This window comes from Galeopterus variegatus, unplaced genomic scaffold (assembly GCF_000696425.1).
Source record: "Galeopterus variegatus unplaced genomic scaffold, G_variegatus-3.0.2 Scaffold6007, whole genome shotgun sequence".
NCBI classification, from domain to species: Eukaryota; Metazoa; Chordata; class Mammalia; order Dermoptera; family Cynocephalidae; genus Galeopterus; species Galeopterus variegatus.
In genome coordinates this window covers 98,808-120,790 of record NW_007732118.1, presented here as the reverse complement: position 1 = coordinate 120,790, position 21,983 = coordinate 98,808, and the positions used below count along the sequence as shown (strand labels likewise).

The 21,983-nt window shown below is 42.6% G+C and overlaps 1 protein-coding gene across 1 annotated transcript in view; it reads left to right on the top strand.

The window, feature by feature from the left end:
* Nucleotides 1–21,983, top strand: part of NAV2 (neuron navigator 2) — a 68,774-nt gene that overhangs the window by 9,652 nt on the left and 37,139 nt on the right. Inside the window, exons 3-10 of the mRNA XM_008590338.1 lie at nt 543–703; nt 2,114–2,302; nt 8,629–8,681; nt 13,766–13,789; nt 13,900–13,974; nt 19,447–19,530; nt 19,915–20,026; nt 21,359–21,504. Of these exons, the coding sequence (XP_008588560.1) occupies nt 543–703; nt 2,114–2,302; nt 8,629–8,681; nt 13,766–13,789; nt 13,900–13,974; nt 19,447–19,530; nt 19,915–20,026; nt 21,359–21,504 (844 nt within the window). The remainder of the gene's footprint in view (nt 1–542; nt 704–2,113; nt 2,303–8,628; nt 8,682–13,765; nt 13,790–13,899; nt 13,975–19,446; nt 19,531–19,914; nt 20,027–21,358; nt 21,505–21,983) is intronic.

Here is a 21,983-nt window from a genome sequence, read left to right as displayed (position 1 = left end):
CTAGCCAGCCAGCCCTGGGGTTCCTTTTGTAGAGACTTCATTATGCTAGATTGCAGCAACTACTGTAAATATCAGTGTCCTCAGGCCTTCATGTCTGCTTCTAATATGCTGTGATTCATAGCTACTTATTTGCACTGTAGAATGCAAATGCCATGAGTTATCTAATTAAAACTTCCCCAAAGCTCTAGCAGCAGCTCGTTTTGTTGCTTCAGTCCTGTCAAGGTGGGGGCTTTGACATGACACTGCCATGAATCAACATGTTACAGATACGCCCCATGACGGCTCTTTTGAGCATTTACCAATCTTCTCCCCTTTATTTATTCCCTCCAAAGTGAAAGGAATTATAATTTTCCCCAAACGTGGCCAAGTAGCAAAAAGTATTTTGAGAATCTTCATAAGTTTTTGGGGTGTGTAGAGATCTCATTTTTTAAAAATCATCTTTGGATATATATTTGTTTTTATATATTTATCATCAGCTCCACGGAATTCAGTTTCATAGGTGCTATTTATAGTTAATTCTAGCATGATTTCTATCTGTTCAGGTATACTCCCACCTCCCAGCTTCGTACACAAGAAGACGCAAAAGAATGGTTACGGTCCCACTCTGCAGGAGGACTGCAGGACACTGCTGCCAATTCCCCTTTTTCCTCTGGCTCTAGCGTAACTTCTCCCTCTGGAACAAGATTCAACTTTTCCCAGCTTGGTGAGTAGCCACTTGTCATTAGCTGTGTTGATCAGCTCTATAGGGCAGAGGTTATCTTGTGTTTTGAAATAGACATGTGATCTTAGACATGTGGTCACATCTCTCCTGGTATCTGATCAGCCTTCAGCAATGTAGTTCGATTACAGGAGATTGATAGCAAAAGAAATACAGAAAATAGCAAAATTTTTGGTACTTTAATAATTTTCTTAATGTGGTTGATATAGATACGGTTATAGCAAAGGGCATACCATCCCATTCTTGAGAAGAATGCATTGTATTCCTAAGACCTCTGAAAGTTTTATAGCATATCCCATGGTCGGTCATCCTCACTGCTTTGTTAAGCTGGAAATAAAAGTTAAGTTTTGATTGAACCGACTATTCTTAGAAATGTCTATTGCTGACATAATTCTTTGGCTGGCACAGTGGGGAAAGGAAAAGAATTTGTAACACAATCCCTGCTGATAATGTCAATGGATTCTTTTTTAGAGAGAAAAACACACCCATGCAGACCCATAAAATAGGGTTAAACAGAACAATCCAAAGCTTTATGTGAAATCATGTAAAAACTGAGTATAATGAGATAGCAAGTATTATACACAGTTACAAAAAGGAAAGATCAGTGCTGGCTGAAGTTATTGACGGAGTTTCCACAAAGGTGGCAGGATGGGAGCTGAGCCTTGGAGGACTGTTAGAAGGGAACAATCTTTTCCAGTTTCATCTCACTCTTCAGAGAGGCAGCCTTTTCGAGTATTGTGAATAATAAAGTCATAGTCTTTGAGGATAGGTGTGGTTTGTAAACAAGTGAGGTTTCATTTTGTTTTTGATGAACTAAATGGTACCTCTGAAAAATACTGTGCATTACTAAAATGGACAGAATTTTAATAAGAAAGCTAGTTTTAGCTAAGGTAAACATGCCCCATTTGCATTAAAGCTCTTTATATACCATTATTAAATATTCCCCGTCTGAGGCAAGGAGACCTGTGTTCGTATTGTTCTTCTACAGTCATAATTCTTTAAGGAAAGAGAGTCCTGTCATGCACAAATGCTTCCCATCTGATCAAAAGCCTGGTTGGACTATTTTGGGCTTTTGGGTTTAGAGAGAATTGTTCCAGATGAGCCCAGGGAGTAATTAGCTCATGCCTGGAAGGTGACACTGGCTTGTCTGAACATGCCAAGTTGGAAAGCCGAGGCCCAGAGCCTTGCTTTGGAACTGACCCGACTTTGCTCCCTTATTTTTAGCTCTAAGCATGTAACTCAAATGCTGATGCGACTACCTTTTGAAAATAGACGAGGGAGAGAAGTTGGCAAGAACACATGTGGCTGACAATAAGCAGTCTCCTCTTTGTCTCCATCTAGGATTCGAACAGAGACATGAATTTTCAACCTTTGATTCTGTTCCTTTTGTTCCAGCGAGTCCCACCACCGTCACCCAGATGAGCTTGTCCAACCCGACCATGCTGAGGACCCATAGCCTCTCCAATGCCGATGGGCAGTATGATCCGTACACTGACAGCCGCTTCCGGAATAGCTCCATGTCCCTGGATGAGAAGAGCAGAACCATGAGCCGTTCAGGTTCATTCCGGGATGGGTTTGAAGAAGGTAGGTAAGGTAGGAGACTCATCGTCTCCCAGGTTACTCACGTGTCTAGTGGTCCTCTTGGCCAAGTTCACTTTGTTGACCTGAGAGCCCACCTGAAAGTGCTTCAAATTCTCCTACCTACTCTGAGGTTCAGGGTTTAGGAACTCCGAACAGTAAGGTCTGACCCTTAATTAACCTTTGAGGATTCTAGGGCACAGGCTGCTGCAAAAACACTGGTGAGCCTTGGAGCGGACTGAGTTCGGCTCCAGGGTTTGCTGTCCTGGATTTGGGCCACCGTGTCTTGGCATGTGCCTCCATCTGGAGATTCAGCCTCTGGCTCACCCTCCTGGCAGCATGAGTTAGTGGAGAATTCATTTTCCTGTGTTCACACACCTGCGTAGCACTGGGAGGCTGGGCAGCCATGCCTCTCTGCTCCACTCCAGAATTTTCTATCTCCTCTCTCAAGCACCAGATTTTTAAGTATATTGCATTCAGTTGTGCCCTTTTTACTTCTTTGGTCAGAAGCACAGGAGAAAAATTCTGTGGGCAACTTTGATCAGCCATCTTCACAACTTATTTCATTTCTATTTCTGTTTGTTCCTTCACCTGAGGTGTGAGTTAGGGGAACAAGCAGTCAAGATCCTGTGGAAGGACATCACCCCTGGCCCCCAAAGATGGGGCTGATGGGACATTGGAGGTAGGACCCACTGACTGATGCTTAGAACATGGAGTCAGGCTAGCAGAGTTTGAATTCCAGCTCCACTGCTTCTTAGGTAGATGGCCTTGGGCAAGTTGCTTCACCTCTCTGCCTCTGGTTTTTCACCAATACAGCGGGAATTATGAGAATTAAGTGACATAATCCCTATACATGTTAACACAGTAATGTTATTACATGTCATAGCCTATACGCACAGCTTCAGCATCGGCATCCTCTGGCTGGGGACTCTTGAAGCACATGGAGCCCAGGCTGAGGGCCATATCTCTAGTTGTGACTTTTTTTTTTTTTTTGCCAGTGTCAAGACAGAATGTGTGTGTGGGGTGAGGTGAGTCATAGGTGCTTTCCTCTGGTCCCAGTCCCTACAAGACTGGGAAAATATGCCCAGCATCCTCCTGGTAAGAAAGGACAAACTTGTGTGATTGTTTAGGAAATTCCAAGTCAAAAGGGAGAGAAATACAAGATATAGGCTTCTGCTTTTTCCTTTTATTCTCTAACAAACGTTTTCATGAAGAATTTAGTTGCAGAGCAGTTGCCCCCTGGTTAATCTTCTTTGTGACTTAATACTGTCCCCTCTGATTTATGTAGCATTTGCATCCGGTGAACAGATGCAAGTCTATAAATCCATATGTGGTAACTTGCTGGGACAGAAGATTAAGGAGGGGAGGAGCCTGAGTAAAGGTATTTTGCTAGATTGAAGGGCTAGTAATCAATGCTATTACGCTCAGAGCTGTAGTAGTGGAGGATATACTGACCCGAAGGTGAAGGAGGCAGCAGTTTGTCTTGAACTTGTTTCTGGTCAAGCACAGCCATGGAGCCTTTCCCACCCTCCCTGTGATGACTTGCATATGGAGTTAGCCCTGTGCTGTATTCATTTTCTCTGTCATGTGTGTACCTGAGTGAATCACGTTCAGTTCTGAAACTTGTCCAGACAAGCACATGTTGCCTCATGAAGGTCCAGGACCATTACAGTATCATCATCAGATAGCTTTTATTTATTCCATCTGTAACCAAGCTGTCAGGCAGCACAACTGTGGAATAGCTGGCATGTCAAAATGACATTGATAAAAAAGTGCTTGCCCACAAGCAGTGTCTAGACTTTTGTAAACCCAGTGATTCATGGTGACATGGAATTGAAGCACAGAAGTAAAAATCGAACTTCGGGGGAAGGAGGAGGGACTGCTGTCTATATACTGTGAACACATAACCTTTTCATCTTTTGGGAAATTTGGCATCAGATTGATTTTATTTCTTTCAAAACCATTACATTACAAAATAAAATAGGGCCTCTGTAGTTAGGTGTGTTTAATCCCTATGGGTGAAGACTTCTTTTTTTTTTTTTTTTTCCTTTTAAATTTATAAACTACCATTGTTGTAGGAACAGTTGGGGAAAAATTCACACCTCATGTTTAGACCAAATAGAACAGCCTTATAATAGTCAATTAGGTGTATCATATGCCATAAAGCAGGACAGAAATTTAGGAAGAATTAGTACGAGTGTTTGTGTGAGGTTTTTGTGCAATTTAATTAGCACTTTCCCTTTTGAAGGAAGTGAGTATCATAAATATGTAGATTAGGTACAGGCATGGCCCAGATGCAACCTTTCAAAGTTATTTCAGGTAAATTAATTTCCATCAGATGCATTATGCAATCTTAAAGTCAGCTTTAATAGCGTACATTTAGGGGAATGCTTGAGGCATTTTTAAAATGGATATCTTTGGAGAAAAAAATTCCTGTGACTTCACCAATCATCACTAAGATCTAGTATAATCTAAAACACAGAAACCCCCGCCCTATCAGTTTATATGGAATCTCAGAGCAGAGTAGCTTATTAATAAGGAAATCTTGTGTTGCAGCTCACTGGTGTGTCTAGCCCCTGAGCTCCAGTTGTGTTTCAAATCCTGGCACCTCCGCTGTTAGAAATGTGACTTAGGGGAAGGCACTTGACCCTGCTCACTCAACCTGTTTCCTATTCTCTAAAATGTGGAAAATAATTACACCTGCTTCAGAGGATTGAAGTGCAGAGTAGGTGAGATAAATCCTAAAAGCATTTAGCAAATAACTTTGAAAGGGCCTTATTGTAAGTACTCAATCAATGGTAGCTATTGTTATAATTGTCATGTCATATCCTTCTCCTCCAAGGCCATTGTCATCCCCATTTTTTTGGATGGTGAAATTGAAGTAGTGACTTGAAGATTTTATGCACCGGAACTAGGTCCTAGCCCTCTATTTCTACTCAGTCCTACCTTGACATTTGGCTTAGCTGAGCTTTTTTGACCTGAGGCAAGCTGTGATCCATTGTCAGTGTGTTCTCTGTTCTGCTGTGCTTCTTTTGCTGGTTGAGAGGAGGGCAGTCTGTTAGCCGTCAGGACTGCATCTCATTCTCCCTGGTTCCTTCCGTAGTTCCCATCTGTGGAATGAGAACTAGAGCGTGATGCCTAGACGCACATTCTCTCTGCTCCTGACTGCTGTGTGTATTTGGACACATGACTCATCTACTGTGGGCCTTAATTTACTCATTTATTAATTATGGGTAGTAACTCCTGCTAATCTAGGATTATTACCTGCAATTTCTCTATGACAATGAGGATTACTCCAAACAATAGTACAAATGAGAAAGTACTTTAACTAGTGTGAAACTATATATGTATGTATGTATGTATGTATGTATGTACATGAGAAGCCCAAGTGTGCCATCAGAGGCACTTGANTTGAGAGGAGGGCAGTCTGTTAGCCGTCAGGACTGCATCTCATTCTCCCTGGTTCCTTCCGTAGTTCCCATCTGTGGAATGAGAACTAGAGCGTGATGCCTAGACGCACATTCTCTCTGCTCCTGACTGCTGTGTGTATTTGGACACATGACTCATCTACTGTGGGCCTTAATTTACTCATTTATTAATTATGGGTAGTAACTCCTGCTAATCTAGGATTATTACCTGCAATTTCTCTATGACAATGAGGATTACTCCAAACAATAGTATAAATGAGAAAGTACTTTAACTAGTGTGAAACTATATATGTATGTATGTATGTATGTATGTACATGAGAAGCCCAAGTGTGCCATCAGAGGCACTTGATTGCTTTGTTGCCTGGTATATGTCCAGTAGTTTCATCTGTCTAGTGGTTTCAGTCCTACCCAAAGCTTATCTTTCTTCTCAAACATCAGTTCCAGCTTGTGCTTATGTGTAGATTGCATGAGGGGATTAGGAAATCACTCTAAAAAACACTAAAAGGCTGTTTAAAAACAAACAAAAAATCCAGAAACCAGTAAACCAGGTCACTCAAGGGCAGAGGAGTCTCTATGCTTCTGGTCAGCAGATTATGTTCTTGAATTGCTGTGTGACCTTAAGCAAGTCATTTAACCTCTTCTTCAGTGGCAGAGATGGTCTAGATATTCTCTGTGGTTCCTTATAGCTGTAAGATTTTGGAGGTATAGGTATAGGGAGGAAAATTACATGGCATGCTTTAGCTGTTTTGGCTCTGTAAGTCTCATAAGCATTTTGTTGTTCAAAAGTATCCACTCAACATAACCCAGTCTCTGACTTGGCTCAGTTCACTTGAAAGAGGGCCAACTGCAGTGGTTCAGGCAAGTCACATTCAGTTTGGGGTTGACTCTGGAAATCAAGGAATCTGTTTCTTTGGACCACAGCCTCACTGTTGCTATTTAACAAATGAGAGGAGTTAATTATAGAGAAAAATAATTACCTTTACCTTAAGCCTGCCAGATGTGCTCTTCTCTGCATGTGGCCCCAAGCTTGCACTGAGTTATTGCTGAAACTGCATTTGTAAGTTTATGTGTATGAGATGTAGAAATATAAGAAAAACCCTTCCATTTCCAGCAGCCAAAGGCCATGCAGCAGCTCTATGCAGGCCCCTGGAGTGGGCCTCTGGCAGGGCAGTCATGTAGGTATGATTGGAGAGTGGTTTCATGTTACCCACATCTCTTCACCAAGGTGGCCTCCAGTATAATCTCTCCACTACTGTTTGTGTCATGGAGCTGAAGTGACTTACTCGTTTGGAACGTTAGGCCAGTAGGTTAGAGCATTGGAGTTCTCTGTTTATTTGTGGATATATGAACACTGAAAGCATTATTAGCTATTAACACCTTAAACTGACTTTATGGGGCATGAGTCAGGTTAGTCATGGAGGGAGAAAGGATGGAGGAAAAGTTCTAGAACTCAGGGCATTGCTGAGGAGGGTAGATGTCTGCAATGGTGTAGGGACAGCCCCAGAGCAGTAGGCACCTGCTAAGAGAGGAGAGTGCTAGAGTGTCAAGCCAAGGGCTGTGTTGGTTCAGAGGAAGGAGGAAGCCCCTCCAGGGGGCAATTAGGGAAAGGAGGAAAGGCTATCTGGAGAAGATGCCATTCGAGCTGATCCTGATCTGGTTAGGCACACTAACAAGGAGAACTGCATGGGCAGACTCAAAGTACTATCCTAGAGCATGCTTGGGAGAGAAGGGCAGGATTCAGAGCATGACAGGAACATATAAAGGAAGGATGGGAGGTCAGGTAATATTTACTGGAAAGACAATGGAGAGGGGTACCAAAGTGTTAGGTTGAGCTGTTCATTAGGTATCTTCTGGGTGGATAGCTTCTGCCAACCACTAATCCACGTTGAGGTCACTTCTTGGGTGGTAGGTGAATGCCACTGAGTACCCATGGATAGTTACTCCTGAGCCTCCCTCTTTTGCTCAGTGTGGGAGTAGAGGCATTTCACCCATGGTCAGGAAAGCTGTGTCCAGTTAAAAGGCCTGTGAAGTTTTGACACAGGAATATTTCTCTCTTTCAAACAAGTTGTCTAGAGATTACCAAGAAAATTAAGAACCTGGTTTCCAGAAAGAGAAGGCAACCAGGATACCCAGTCTTGGAAAAGACCATGCTTTAAAATTAGAACAAATGATAAAATGTGTCCTCTGGCTGGAAGCAGGAAGAGGTGCTAAGGGTATTGGAGTATGATTCTAAGTCAAAAAGTACAAGTCCAAAACAGAAAAGAGGACACTGCTTGCTCATCACTTTGTAGACTTGTTAGAAATCAAATAAAGAATCTGTATATCAGTGGATATGTTTTCTTAAACAATGTTGTGCTAGTGGTCATCTAGAATAAGCTTACTGTGGCCAACAGCCTCTTCGGTTCAAAATAATCAGTTCATCTATTTGCATATATAAGTGACAGATGCTAGCAGGGTATAAAATATATATGGAACACAATCTTAACCCTGAAGGAATACATTAGAAAAAAGAGTGGAATAAAGTATGCTGGAATGGTATCAGGTTGCCTCCGGGTGGTGGAATTATGAGTCACTGCAGGTTATGACAGTGAATATGCTTCCTAACACTTCTCTGTACTTGAGAATTTTCATTCAGTAAACATATATTATTTTGATAGTCAAGAAAAAAGTACGTAGGTCATAGAAAAATGTGATAATAGAAAAGTGACTTCCTTAGCAAATTATTCCTTATTTGGTGCTGTCCTATCACCCTACTGGGAAAGGTTGGGTCAAGCTGAGATTAAGTCATTCCGAGCCTGGTAGTATCCTGTAATTGCTGATTTCCTCCTTCCCTCCCCCTTTTTTGGTTCCATACCAGCCAGCCGTGGAATTCACCTTTTCTTTTCTTTTTTTTGTTTTAATAGTTCACGGATCCTCACTCTCATTGGTTTCCAGCACGTCGTCAATTTATTCTACAGTGAGTATAAATCAATGCTATGTGGCTATGATCATGAACTGGAGTTTTCTTTATCAAATGTGTCAAGAATAAAACAGTCATTTCTCGTAGAGAGAGCACTTCCATTACAAGGGACTCAATTAGGGAACAAGATTTGAAATACACAATCAGCTATTAATTCTAATATACCAACTAATAAATCAGGAACTGGCTGCTTTGTTAAAGTGATATTGTGGTTTGAGTGGTATCTAGTTAGAATGTGTGAGAAGCCTTGGCTACCTCTTGGTCGACTTGGAAAAGGTCTTGAACAACTTATTAATCTTCTGTCTGCTTCAGTTTCTTTATCTGTAAAGTAGAAAGAATAGCAGTCTCTATTTTATAGAATTGTAATGAGGATCAAGTGTTACAAAGATTACATTTCACTACAGTATAAACACCTTGAGAACAAGGACTTTTTTGTTTTTTTCATAGTGCTAGAAAATTGTCCAGCACATAGTAGGTGTTCAAAAAATAGGATCGAAAGAAATAAAAAAATGCATGTAAAGCAATGAATAGAGTACAGACAGCTCAGAGTAAGCACTGCTAAATGCTACCTATCATCGAGAGGTTTATTAAACAAAAGCCAGATGTAATCAAATACATTTGGATTTGCAGTACTACTGGATTTGTTCAGTCGCACTTACTTTTTATAGCTATCTATATTATTTATCTTAAAAATGTTAATTTTGGAATTTCTACAGAAAAAAAATCACTTTAATTGTAGATTAGAAATTCTTTAGCCCCGAATTCCATGGAAATGAATGTTTTAATAATTCAGGTTTTGACGAGGCCAGGTTTCTGTGCTGTATAGCAGGGTAAACTGTGTATAGCCCCTTGAAAGTAAGAGGCCAGCTCAGAATTAAGTTAAAGAAACCAGGGCTTGATTGCTCTTTCTCAGGCTTGTAGTGAGCCACAGACTTCAGTGATTGCTGCCATGGTCTGCTTTGAAAGACCTAGAAACTCTTTCTTCTGCTCTTACTTCACCCCCACAGCTTCAAAATTCCCCTTTCCTTAGCTAATCATCTCATCTGAAATTTCATCACCAGGTCCTGGTTTTTATTTCTTTAAAAAAAATTTTCTGTGGCTTTCCTTTTAAAGGCTTTATATGGGGTACTGTTGGGGAGGGTTCTACTTATCTACTAAGAAAGCATAAAAATGGCCTTTCAGCTATCAGCCAGTGGATAAAGTAAGTACTTTCTTCTAGAAATAAAGTCTGGTATATGGGTATCAAGGATGGTACTTTCAAACCTAAATTTACTTCTTCAGCAGTATTTACTGGCACCATGTATATGACAGGCTCTAGATTAAGCCCCAAGAAGAGGGGTTAGGGGAGAAAGCAGCCTGCTACTGAATGAGGAAGCCAGAGGCAGCAGAGGGCACCCAGGGACGTGGGACTCTAATTTCCCAGGGTTGGTACAGAGCAGCCACAGCAGACGTTTTAGTGCCCCAGGCCTATATTTTCCCAGTGGCATTCCCAGGGGTTTCTGCCAACACAGAGAGGGGTGAGCCCTTCTCAGAAAAGCGAAAAATGGAAGTGAAAGAGCATGAGCTTTTCCACCTGTGGGTATTCAGATCTAGGAAACAGTCACATGCAATTCCTGGGGCACCCCCTTCATGCCAACCACTGGAGTGCCTGTAGTGAAGGCTTCTCTTCCAGTAGCTGCTGTTCTGGGTATGTGGACATGAAGATGGTATTTTCATGAAATTTAAATTGTCCTTTCTTAGTTGATGTAAGTTCAACAAATTATCAAAGATCTAATAATAATAATTTTTAATTACATGTTCATCTGGATAGCAGGAGACCCAAAGTCTAATCTTATTTTTTCTCACTTTGTTACTAGACAAATCACCCTGTTTTTCAGGGTGTGTCTCAGTTTTGCCCTCAGGGTCAGGAAGCTGAACAAGCTGGTGGTCTGAGGTCCCCACAATCTCTGACATTCCATGAGTCATGAAGTCAAAGCTTCCCATTTGCTGTCCTTATATGTGCTTCTCTGAAAATACAGGTTACTTTTTGCAGACTTTTAAAAAATAGCCTAACATCTGAATGTTTTCATGCTAGAATAATAGCCTATTAATTCCAAGAAAAACTGCAAGTCTGGCTAGACTCTGCTACCATCTAGCACTGATGTGTTGTCTCTTATCTATTATTAGCTTTTTGGTGATGACAAATTTTTGTTTTTGTTTTTGTTTTTGTTTGCTGTTGGCTGATAGATCTGAACCCTTGACCTTGGTTATCAGCACCATGCTCTAATTAACTGATGTTATGATAAAATTCTGAAGCAGATTCTCAGGAACCTTTGTAAATGTTAAGGTTAACAAGTATTTGTTGTCTAAAAAGAGATCTTTGGGGTCTCTTATGTTGCCACAGACCCAGAAAAAGGAGTCTGCTTAATAGGTGAAAGTTTTAAAGGCTGTCATTCTATACCAGTAGGTTCTTTCCTTGAAATCTCTGTAATTCTTAGATTTTTAAGAATGCTCGTTCTGCCTGAAATGTGTCTGTGATGTTAATTACAAATGAAAGAGAAGGCAACCTGATGCTCAATAATTGCCAAGGAGAAGTCATGGCCAGCCCTTAGAGTAGAGAAAATCTAAGAGGCCACATCTGGCATCAGATTTGCTTTCCTGGTTGATTGGGAGCAGCAGTTGAGCTCCCCAGGGAAATGCTGGGTGGATGGGGAGGCCTGCAACTTCACATAGGGTTCCCAGATGTACAGAAGAGCAGCAGCAGCTGGGGGCAAGATACAAAGCACATGATTTCCCCAGGCTGCTTTTGAGAATGGGGGCCCAACCCCAGAGACAGGTGGGCACAATGACAGACAGTGGCAGAGGCATGGGGAAGCACTGTTAAGGCCTGTTGACAGAAGTATTTAGAAGTAAAACTGGTCCTGTATGGGTGGTTCAGCCTCATGTTAGTGTTAACTAGCTGTGACAGTCTCACCATAAACTTCTCTCCTTTGGATCAGACTCAGAAGTCAGGGACCTTCTTTCTGGAAAGTCTCCATGAGAATGTAGCTATGGTCAAAGAGCAGGAGGGTGTATTGGGTAAGATCGTAGGTTCTGGAGCCAAACTACCTTGGATCCAATCCCAGCTCTACCATGTGACCATGGACTTAACGTCTCTGTGCCTCAATTTCTTCATATGCAAAACAGAAGGCGATGGTATTAGTACCTACTCAAAGGGTTGTTATAAGGATTAAATGAATAATGAATGTAAAGTGCTTGGAATAGTCTCTGGCACATGGAAAGCATTCAATAAATGCTAGTTACTGTAACCAGAATATGAGCAACATGAGGTCAGTACTCTGGTGTTCACAGCTGTGTCCGGCATTCTTAAAACAGTGCTTGGCATGTAGTAGAAAATCAATAAATATTTGATAGGTGGTGGTAGTGGGGATGGATGGATGGACAGAGGGATGGACAGACAGAGGGGTAGAAGAATATTATCTGGGAGGGAAGAGTGAGCCCTGAGGACATCTTCCATCCTTCTCCTGAAAGCATTTCTTAGATAAGGAGATTGTTCATCTGTGTGACTTTAGGCAAGACACTTAACCTCTCTGAACCTCAGAAGGAATACAGACCAACCTACTTTATGGAGTTACTGTAAGGATTAAATGATTTGGCCCCCTGTACTTAAAAATTAGCTGCTGCTGTTAGGAACCAGCCTGGAGGAAAGGGGCTCTTGGACAGGATCAAGAGGGAGGACAGTGGGGAGCAAGGGGTGAAGAGTGATCAGACAGGATACAGCTGCCCACCTGCTCCAGCTGATGCACATGGGGTCTGCAGGGACTAATAAATCAGACCCCTTTGTATTCTAAACCAATAGAGTAGTCACCAGAGACAGATGCTGATCTTTAAAAGTAATGGGTTTATTACTAATAAAATTGGATTAGGACACTCAGTGGGGACCCAAAGACAGATTAGGGTCCTTACTGATGTCCACTCACCTACATCCAAGTCACTCCACCACCCCTGGGGATATTGCGGTAGTGGGTGGAGAGAAGGGCAGGAATACTTCCAACATTTCCAGGAAAGGCAGTGGGTTCTTCTTTATGGGTCCCCATAGGAACCAGAGGAGGGAAAGAAAGGTTCATCCTGTAGCAGGTTCTCCCATCCTGCAGTGGGTTCCCCATGTAGGAGGAGAGAGATAGTCTTGTAGCTTCTGACTGTCAGGTACCTATGTCACCATGGACAGCTAGCACAGAAGTCTCTGTCAGTAAGGGCCATGGGATTCACCCTTACTTCCCAGGGTCACAGGTAACTGGGGGATTCGAGGTGGGGTAGCAGCAAGATGAAGGCCACATCTATACTCACAGCCTGTGGAGCTACTAGGCTGGCTGATAGGGGATCCCAGCCCCCCTCACCTTGAGAATTTCCTTCCCTGCTGTTTTCTGCTCCTGCTGTGCCCTAGGAAGGTGAGAGGGAGGGATTAAATGGGGCAGAATTAACTTGGAAGCAGTCCTCCTTCCTGCCTGGATAGAGTTGCCAAATAAAATACAGAAGACCCAATTAAATTTGAAATTCAGATTAAACAAATAATTATTTATTATAAGTATATCCCCAGAGTTGCACAGGACATACTTAGACTAAAAAAACTATTCAAATTTTAATTGATAGTCTGGTATTTCTGTTTGCTAAATATGGCTTGTGCCATTCTCACCACATACAGTTGCACAGGACATACTTAGACTAAAAAAACTATTCAAATTTAATTGATAGTCTGGTATTTCTGTTTGCTAAATATGGCTTGTGCCATTCTCACCACATACCTTCTCCTGAGCACCTTACCCCATCACCATCAACACGGTGGATAGCATGGCTCCTCACAACCAGAGCAGCCAGAGTGGTGTCCTAATTCCTCTTAATTTCTTAAAATAATATGCTATTTGTATTTGGCCTTTCTGATGGGTCCATTTAATTGGAAAAGTTTATCTAGAGAAATATACCAAAAAGAAACTAATAAATCTTCCAGACTGATATAAATATCCAAATATCATGTTCCCCATAGGCTGGACTACACTATTCTTTGTTCCTCAACTGGTCTAATTTCCCTTTTGTTTTCTTTGCAGCCTGAAGAAAAATGCCAGTCAGAGGTAAGGAACAGTTTGCTGGTTGGATTTCTTCACTATTATCAATTATTTTACCCAGCTCAACCTGGAAATGGGCTCACAAAGCAAGTAACTCTGTCCCTTGTCTTCTTTAGATTCGCAAACTACGGCGGGAACTAGATGCCTCCCAGGAGAAGGTGTCAGCTTTGACCACTCAGCTGACAGCAAATGTAAGTACAGGCACAGGGTGGTAGGCACTGGGACAGGAGGCCACCATTCCTGCCTTCTGAGCATTGCCTTAGTACCTCCTGTGTCCGAACACTATAGAAGTGACACACTGTAATAAAAACAACACAAGCCCTAGCGTCATGGGTGTGAATGTCAGTTCTGACACTTATTGGCTCCATGACTTTGGGCAAGTTCTTTAACGTCTGAGCCTGTGTTTGTTCATTTGTGCAATGGGGGTGATAACACCTCTTAGAGCTGTTGCTTGTGATATATTAAGTGCTCACTGAAACGTTAATTTCCTGTAGCTTCCCCTTTCTGAAAATTTTGATCTTAAGAGAAAAACAAAAAAGAAAGAAAGGGGGAAGGAAAAAAAAAGAAATTTGGGACTCCATAATAAATAGCCAGCTGCTCTGTGATTATAATATACACGATTCCATGCTCAGGAGACACTGCCAACCAGCATTCAATTGAACAACTGTTTGAGTGCCAGCTGTGCCCCGTGCACTGTGGGTTCAACAGCAAAGCAAGCACAGTCACTGTCATCTTAGTATTCATCTCTGGTACAGTGGAGACAAGACAAACAATTTTGCTGTGACATGATAGAGATAAAGGGAGGAGGTTGTGGGAATAGATAGGAGGAACACCCAAATCAGTCTCGGTGGGAGGGGGGATTGGGAAGGACTTCATGGAGGAGGTGACATTTGATGGGTGCTGTGTAGGGGGTGGTGCATGAGGAGGACAGCATTCTAACCAAAGGGAATAATAGTTTGCGTAAAGGCCAAGGTGAAAGATCTTGGTGCACTTGGAACTATAAGTAGCTAGATGTCATTAGAGTCTATGGGCTTGGATGTAGGGGAAAGGCAGGGGTGGGGAGGAAAAGGAAATGGGAAGGAAGAAGGCATCAGAGAAAGGCAAGGGTCCAAACACATTGTCTTAGCTGTTAGGCTAAGAGTTTGAACTTCCTCCTGAAGTTAGAGCCCGTCAGTGAGTTTTAAACAAGCAGCGAGGTGGTCTCATTTGCTCTTTAGGAAGCTTCCAGACTGTGGTATGGAAAGAGGATTAGAGGAGTCAGAGTAGAGGCAGGGGTCTCCTACCCCATCAGCCCAGTCTATAAAGGAGCCCTGCTGCAGACCTGTGGCCTGGCGAGGGCTGAAGCACCAGAAGCAGAGCCTGAGATATTGGAAGGTGTCAAAATGCCTCTGAGTGGCCGGCCCCATGGCGCACTTGGGTGAGTGCAGTGCTTGGGAGCGCAGCGGAGCTCCCGCCACGGGTTCGGATCCTATATAAGGATGGCCGGTGCGCTCACTGGCTGAGTGCGGTGCGGGCGACACCGGGCCGAGGGTTGCGATCCCCTTACCGGTCACCAAAAAAAATCAGCCCAGTCTATAAAGGAGCCCTGCTGCAGACCTGTGGCCTGGCGAGGGCTGAAGCACCAGAAGCAGAGCCTGAGATATTGGAAGGTGTCAAAATGCCTCTGAGTGGCCGGCCCCATGGCGCACTTGGGTGAGTGCAGTGCTTGGGAGCGCAGCGGAGCTCCCGCCACGGGTTCGGATCCTATATAAGGATGGCCGGTGCGCTCACTGGCTGAGTGCGGTGCGGGCGACACCGGGCCGAGGGTTGCGATCCCCTTACTGGTCACCAAAAAAAAAAAAAAAAAATGCCTCTGAGGCAGGGCCTCCTGCTCAGTTCACAGCCCAGCCTGAGACCACACATGAATGTGTTCAAACCTGTCAGAAAGCAACCTGCGTGACCCTGGTGCTATTAAAATGGAGAGCAACTTCAAAAGGTTGTCTTCCTTTGATTAGGAAACTGAGTCAATACTCCAAATTAATCATTTACCTGGAGTTTTTGCACTGGTAATTCCCAGCTTGCACCTGAGTCTACTCAAGAAAACTATTTCTTTTTAAAATCTGCCCATGAGGTACCCAGCACAGTGCTTGACCTTAGTTACCAACTCAGTAAATGGCAGCTGCCCCCCCATATTATTCAGTCTCCTAAGTTCTCTGATATTTCTGGAAATCTTTGATTTATTTCAGGGCCCTAACATACTAGGCCACTGTGTGTTTCATAATCTTTTATTTTCCTTACCTCTTTTACCATCCGTAATGCTATCAAAAGAACATTAGAAATTGACATGAGAACTGAATTCTGAGGCTTAGATCCTATTCAGAAACACAGCTGAGGTATTCTAAATTTAGATTCTTCATCTGGATAAGCAGATGGGTGCATTTGAACCCAGAACATACTCTATACCCAGTGAGCCAGGGTCTTCTGGGCATAATCAAACATGTGAGATTTGACAGCAACCCCCTCCCAAGTGATTCTGAGCTACTCTCCTAGTTAAGAATCACAGCCATCAATTGCTGCTCTTTACTGATCAACAAATGGTAAACAATTTTCTTATCAGTGAACTTGGGTTAATTCCTCCAGTGACCTTGTGTTACGACAAGGAGCCTTACACTGGGCCATTCGGAACTTTACTGTCTGTTCCAGAAGAGTCAGAGTGAGATCCCTTATATTATTTTATACGTGTGTTTTGCTCCTCATAATAGCCTTGAATCCAATATTGTTTTAAAGTAAATATTTAGTCTTACCACACACGTCAGTGCTAACGTGTTTTATTGTCTGCCATCTTTCTCATAGACCAAGCTGTGTTTGTTTTTCTAGGACAGACTACTCAAAGCCACCTTCCTCAGGTGTTTTTATACCCCTTATGTTTGTTTTCCCTGGGAATGTGAGAACGGCGCTCGATGAGAGGGCTGTTGTGTGGCTCAGAACCAGGCTTGGGTCGGCCTCTCCAGTCTGTATGTTCATAGTTGCGCTCATGACACAAAGGCAGCCCTTCCACTTGCCAGCAGAATGAGTTCCTTGGGTTCTGCAGGGTAAATGCGGTTTCTTTTTGAGCTTGCAGAAACGCTTTCTCAGTAGCAGTCTTCATGGGGTCAGGTTTTTATTTTTGTTTTTAATTAAATAGAAAATATGCATGCCCGCAACTGGAATCATGGGTGGCAATCAAATGCAGAATTGGAACAAATGGAAATGCAGTCATTTAAATGTAACTTTGTCATTCCTTTGCAATGCAAGGATAGCAGACGTTCTTTTAGAAATCCATGTCCTGGCCTGGTCCTTCATCCACTGTGTGACTGTTTTGAATTGATTGGCTTTGGTTTTGCCACATTCTCCAGGGCAAACTAAGCATATCTCTATTTTAAAACGCAGAGGCATTTTCTCTATTTTTAATAGAGGGAGTGCAATCAGAAAGAAACTAGCTATTCCACTTAACATTTCTATTGCAGGTGGTCCTGCTCCTGCCAACAGCTGAATCTAGAGATGTCTTAGCCTTGACCATCTCTGCTTGATGAAGTCTAGTAACTGAGGCCTCTGATTCAATCCTCAGATCTCTCCTTAGATTGAAATGTCACTGACCCTCCTCACAGCCAGAGCAAAGCCTTCTCTCCTCCTGTCCCCTCCCTCTTTTGTTATCCGGCTTTTATTCTTCACTGTGTGTACCAGTCATCTTTTCTTCTAGAATATTACAGCATGATCAAGTTTTACTTCTTCCCAGACTCTCCCCAAGTATCCCCTCCTTCTCATGCTTCCTGTAGCCTCTGTGTATCTACTCCCCCTCCCTACACCTGCGTTCTCAGGTAGTACATCTCCTCTCATAGTTTCTTTTGTTACTTTCTCATTCCCAAACCTCTTTCTTCCCCCGACGGCGCCCATTTATCCTGTGTTTTGCAATTCCTCAACAGTTCGTAGACCATTTTCACCTACCTTGTTTCATTTAATGCTCAAAATAACCCTGGGAGGAAAATAAATATTGTTCCCATTTCATAAAGAAACTGAGGTCATTAGGATTAGATGACTTGCTCAGCATTATGGATAATCAGAAGGAACTAGGATGAGAGCTGAAGACCTGACTCTTAAATCCTATTCCCTTCCCCTATGCCACATTGCCTCCTTCATGTAAGTGCTTTTCTTTTAATCCTTTAATTGCTCACCCAACACATATTTATCACGTGGCTGCTTTGAACCAGCAGTGGGGACACAGGGGTGAGCAAGCTAGACATGGTCAGCCCTCATCAAGTGCACAGTCTAGTGGTCCATGTCATCTGCTGCCCAGGGTGAGCAGCTAGACATGGTCAGCCCTCATCAAGTGCACAGTCTAGTGGTCCATGTCATCTGCTGCCCAGTTGCTCTAACTGTAGGACATGCTGCTGTTCCATTTATACAAGTAGAGGTTAGAGGTTAGAGGATCCTAGCTAACGGATTCTTAATTTGATTGCTGAAAATTCCTTAGCGTGACTGTTTGAAAAGCATCCATTCTTTATTCCTGATTTTAATGACATTACCAGGATCCTCATTCAACCAACCAACATTTCACCTACTACTCTGTGTCCCAGGCAGATGGCTTCTAGCTAACGGATTCTTAATTTGATTGCTGAAAATTCCTTAGCGTGACTGTTTGAAAAGCATCCATTCTTTATTCCTGATTTTAATGACATTAGCAGGATCCTCATTCAACCAACCAACATTTCACCTACTACTCTGTGTCCCAGGCAGATGGCTTAGTGTTGGGATACAAAGTTACCTCTTGCCCTTGAAGAGAGTTGCAGAGAATGTGGCAGGCAGGAAAACACATTTCTCAATTCTAAGATACACTTTTTTTTTTTTCACATTTTAACATCTCTGAAAATTGGACACCTGATTTCATTAAAATTGGCAGCATGTAAAAAAAATTCTTATATATGTAAAATTCTTTAATATATAAAATAAAGTCACATCTGATGTCATGTGCTAACAAGTGCTTGGGAGCCTGTGGATACATCATAACTCCCTGGGGGAACTGGAGGTTTCTCCAAGGAGGTAGCAGATGGCTTTTCCATGGCTTTTTGTTAATCAGTATTATAACAAGCAAAATATGCCAGCCACTTTGTCCATTCATTTTACAAACATGCTTAATATGAGCCTCTACTATGATTTTGGCGCTTGGTGAACAGAAGATAATCCCTGTAGTGTAGTAGAGGACAGAGACATCAATCAGCAATCACAAGACTACATGTATTTTTAACTATGATATCACAAAGCACATGTCAGAAGTACAGGTACTTGCAAGAAGGAATATGAAGAAACCAACCCAGGCTGGGAATGTCATGAAGACCTGAGCTGAGAGCTCTTGAGATAGACATGTAAAAATTAGTTGAGCAGGGAGTGGGTGGGGAAAGAGCATTCCAGGCAGAGGAGGGAGGATGAATAGTGTCCTTACGGTGGGAAGGAACACAGGGTTTGAACAAGTGAAAGGAGTACCTGGATCCCAAAGAGTGGTGGGGAGTGGGATTCAATAGGATGCTGAAGAAGCAGGCAGGGACTAGATCAAGTGGCCCCAATGAGGATTTCCGTCTTTAAGACTCAGCAGCACCTAGGTACTCTTGCCTTGCAAAGTATGATAACTGAGGCCATGTTTACCCCTCCAGGCTCACCTCGTGGCAGCCTTTGAACAGAGTCTTGGAAACATGACAATCAGGCTCCAGAGTTTGACCATGACAGCTGAGCAGAAGGTAAATCAGAAAGCATGCTTTTTTTTCTCCCTGCTTGAAGTTAACAACAAACCTAAAAATACTGTTCTCTTTCATTTCAGATCATTGTATAGATTTTAATGTACTTCTTGAACCATTAAAATTTAATTACAAAGAGTAGGTCTGTTGAGTGAAAATGTGACTTAGACTGAATGATGGTAACGGCTTCAGTGACAGATCTCGTAATCATGTTCCACTCCTTTTATGCATGCGTTTATGCCTGTTGAAAATTGATCCAACTTAATATATGAGATAGGTTTTGTTGAACTCCTTCATTCTCTACCCTCCCCTGTTGAAGCTAAGTTGTACTGCTGTCCAACTCTTTACAGAATGATTTTAGGATGACCAATGCTTCTTTCTGTTCAGGATTCAGAACTGAATGAGTTAAGAAAAACCATTGAGCTGTTAAAGAAACAGAACGCAGCTGCCCAGGCTGCCATTAATGGAGTAATTAACACACCGGAGCTCAACTGCAAAGGTAACATAGGAGAAACAGCCTTTAGACAAACGACCAGCCTGCTTTTAGGAACCCTCCCCTGACAATGTATGATGCAACTTCCCGGCTAGATGGTGGGTGGCTGTGTAATCCAGCTCATGTCAGTCCAGCAGATCCCAAAAGGCAAACACTTATAATCTGGTTACTTCTGGCCTCTATGAAGACAGCTACTGTAGTTCATCCTCTCTCTGATGTATCTCAGGAATGGAAAAGATACTTCTATTGGCAGAGGGTCAAGGTGTTTTATAGCCCTTAACTTCACTAACACTTTGATATTTACATGCTGCTAAGGGATAAACTGAAATGGGTTCATCTCCTATTTGTCCAGGAAAACATTTCTGAGTGAATTGCTTCGTCCTTGTGTATCTTAGCTGGGGTTTAAAAAATATGTGGGTGTGCAGGCGAGTTGCGTCCTGCAATAACAATATTAACAGTAATAATAATATGAGTAATAGAAGTAATATTCATAGCCAGCATTTAGGGAACACTTCCTGTGTTCTAAGCACTGTGCTAAGTGTTTTATTTCTTTAGCTATCTTTAGTTTTCTTCCACGACAACCGTGTGACTGTGACACTGGTCCTTTCCTCAGGGTACTGATGAGAACACTGAGTTTCAGAGATGAGAGTCAGTTTCTAAGGTTAGAGAGTAGTAAGATACAGAAGTGGGACTAGAATCTGAGTTGGTCTGACTCTAAAACCAGTGCTCTTAAAGACTAGACTTACAGGTGTAGTTCCATCTTCATGAGGAAACCTGTCCGCAAACTTGATTTTGTACAGCACCTGTTATTTTCAGTATCATTGTTCTTTCGCTTATTGGGCCTTCTGATGATAGAGTTGAAATAAGAAGGATTAGCAAGAGCTGGCCAGATGGAGGTGAGGGAAAAGAGCAGCCATGCAAGGGCCCTGAGGTGAGTGGGGCCTTCCAGGGACTGGAAGAAGGCTGATGCGGCAAGAGCCCAGACAGCAGGGGAGAGAACGGGCTAACAACAAAGATGACTTTTGCCCTGTTCAAAACCACATTCTCGTGCCTATTTGAAGTTTAAGAGAGCTGGTGTCAGGGAAATTCTCCCTAAACCTCCTTTGACTTCCCTTTTATAAAGTGGGGAGTGATAGGCCTCGTTTAATTGACCAAAGAGGACATCACACCCACCTACTCGAGGATTTAAAACGAGCAGTGAGGAAAAAAATTGCTGTCTAAATGGAAAATACCTAGTAGGCCCTTGGGTGTGTGGGTTTCGGTTTAAAGGCCATTCTCTCGGACAAAGGATTGGGATCAAGTCAGCAGCTGCTGATCCGACCCTGCCTTGGTCTCCAGGCAATGGCACCGCCCAGTCTGCAGACCTCCGCATCCGCAGGCAGCACTCCTCCGACAGTGTGTCCAGCATCAACAGTGCCACTAGCCACTCCAGTGTGGGCAGCAACATAGAGAGTGACTCCAAGAAAAAGAAGAGGAAGAACTGGGTGAGTGTACAGCCAAAGACTCCTGGGGACCGCCTGACAGAGTGTCCCTCCAGATAAAGCCCAGGCTAGCTCTTAACCTCAGAACACAGACCTTTGAGGGTAGATCCAAGGAAACAGTTTGGGGTTTTTAGTAAAATCAGTGTTGTGCTCAGCAAAACACTAAAGTTAATAGAATCTCCACCACTTTGTAGTTTTTCTCTTCCATGAGACTTTATGTGAAGTACTTGTCTTTCATTTCATATATGTGTCATTTCTTCCTCATTATATTGTGGCCACAAAATTTCAGATACTAGAACAAAGTTACTCTTAAGTGGTTTCTTCTTAGTTCATTCCAAAATATTTTTTAAGCACATATCACTAGTTATTCTATCATTAATTATAATCTTTATCTTTTTGTTTATACAATTGCCTTGGATAGCATCAAACCAACTCTCTCTTCAAAAATTTTTTGACGTGTTCTGTAAATAAAAGTTTCATAA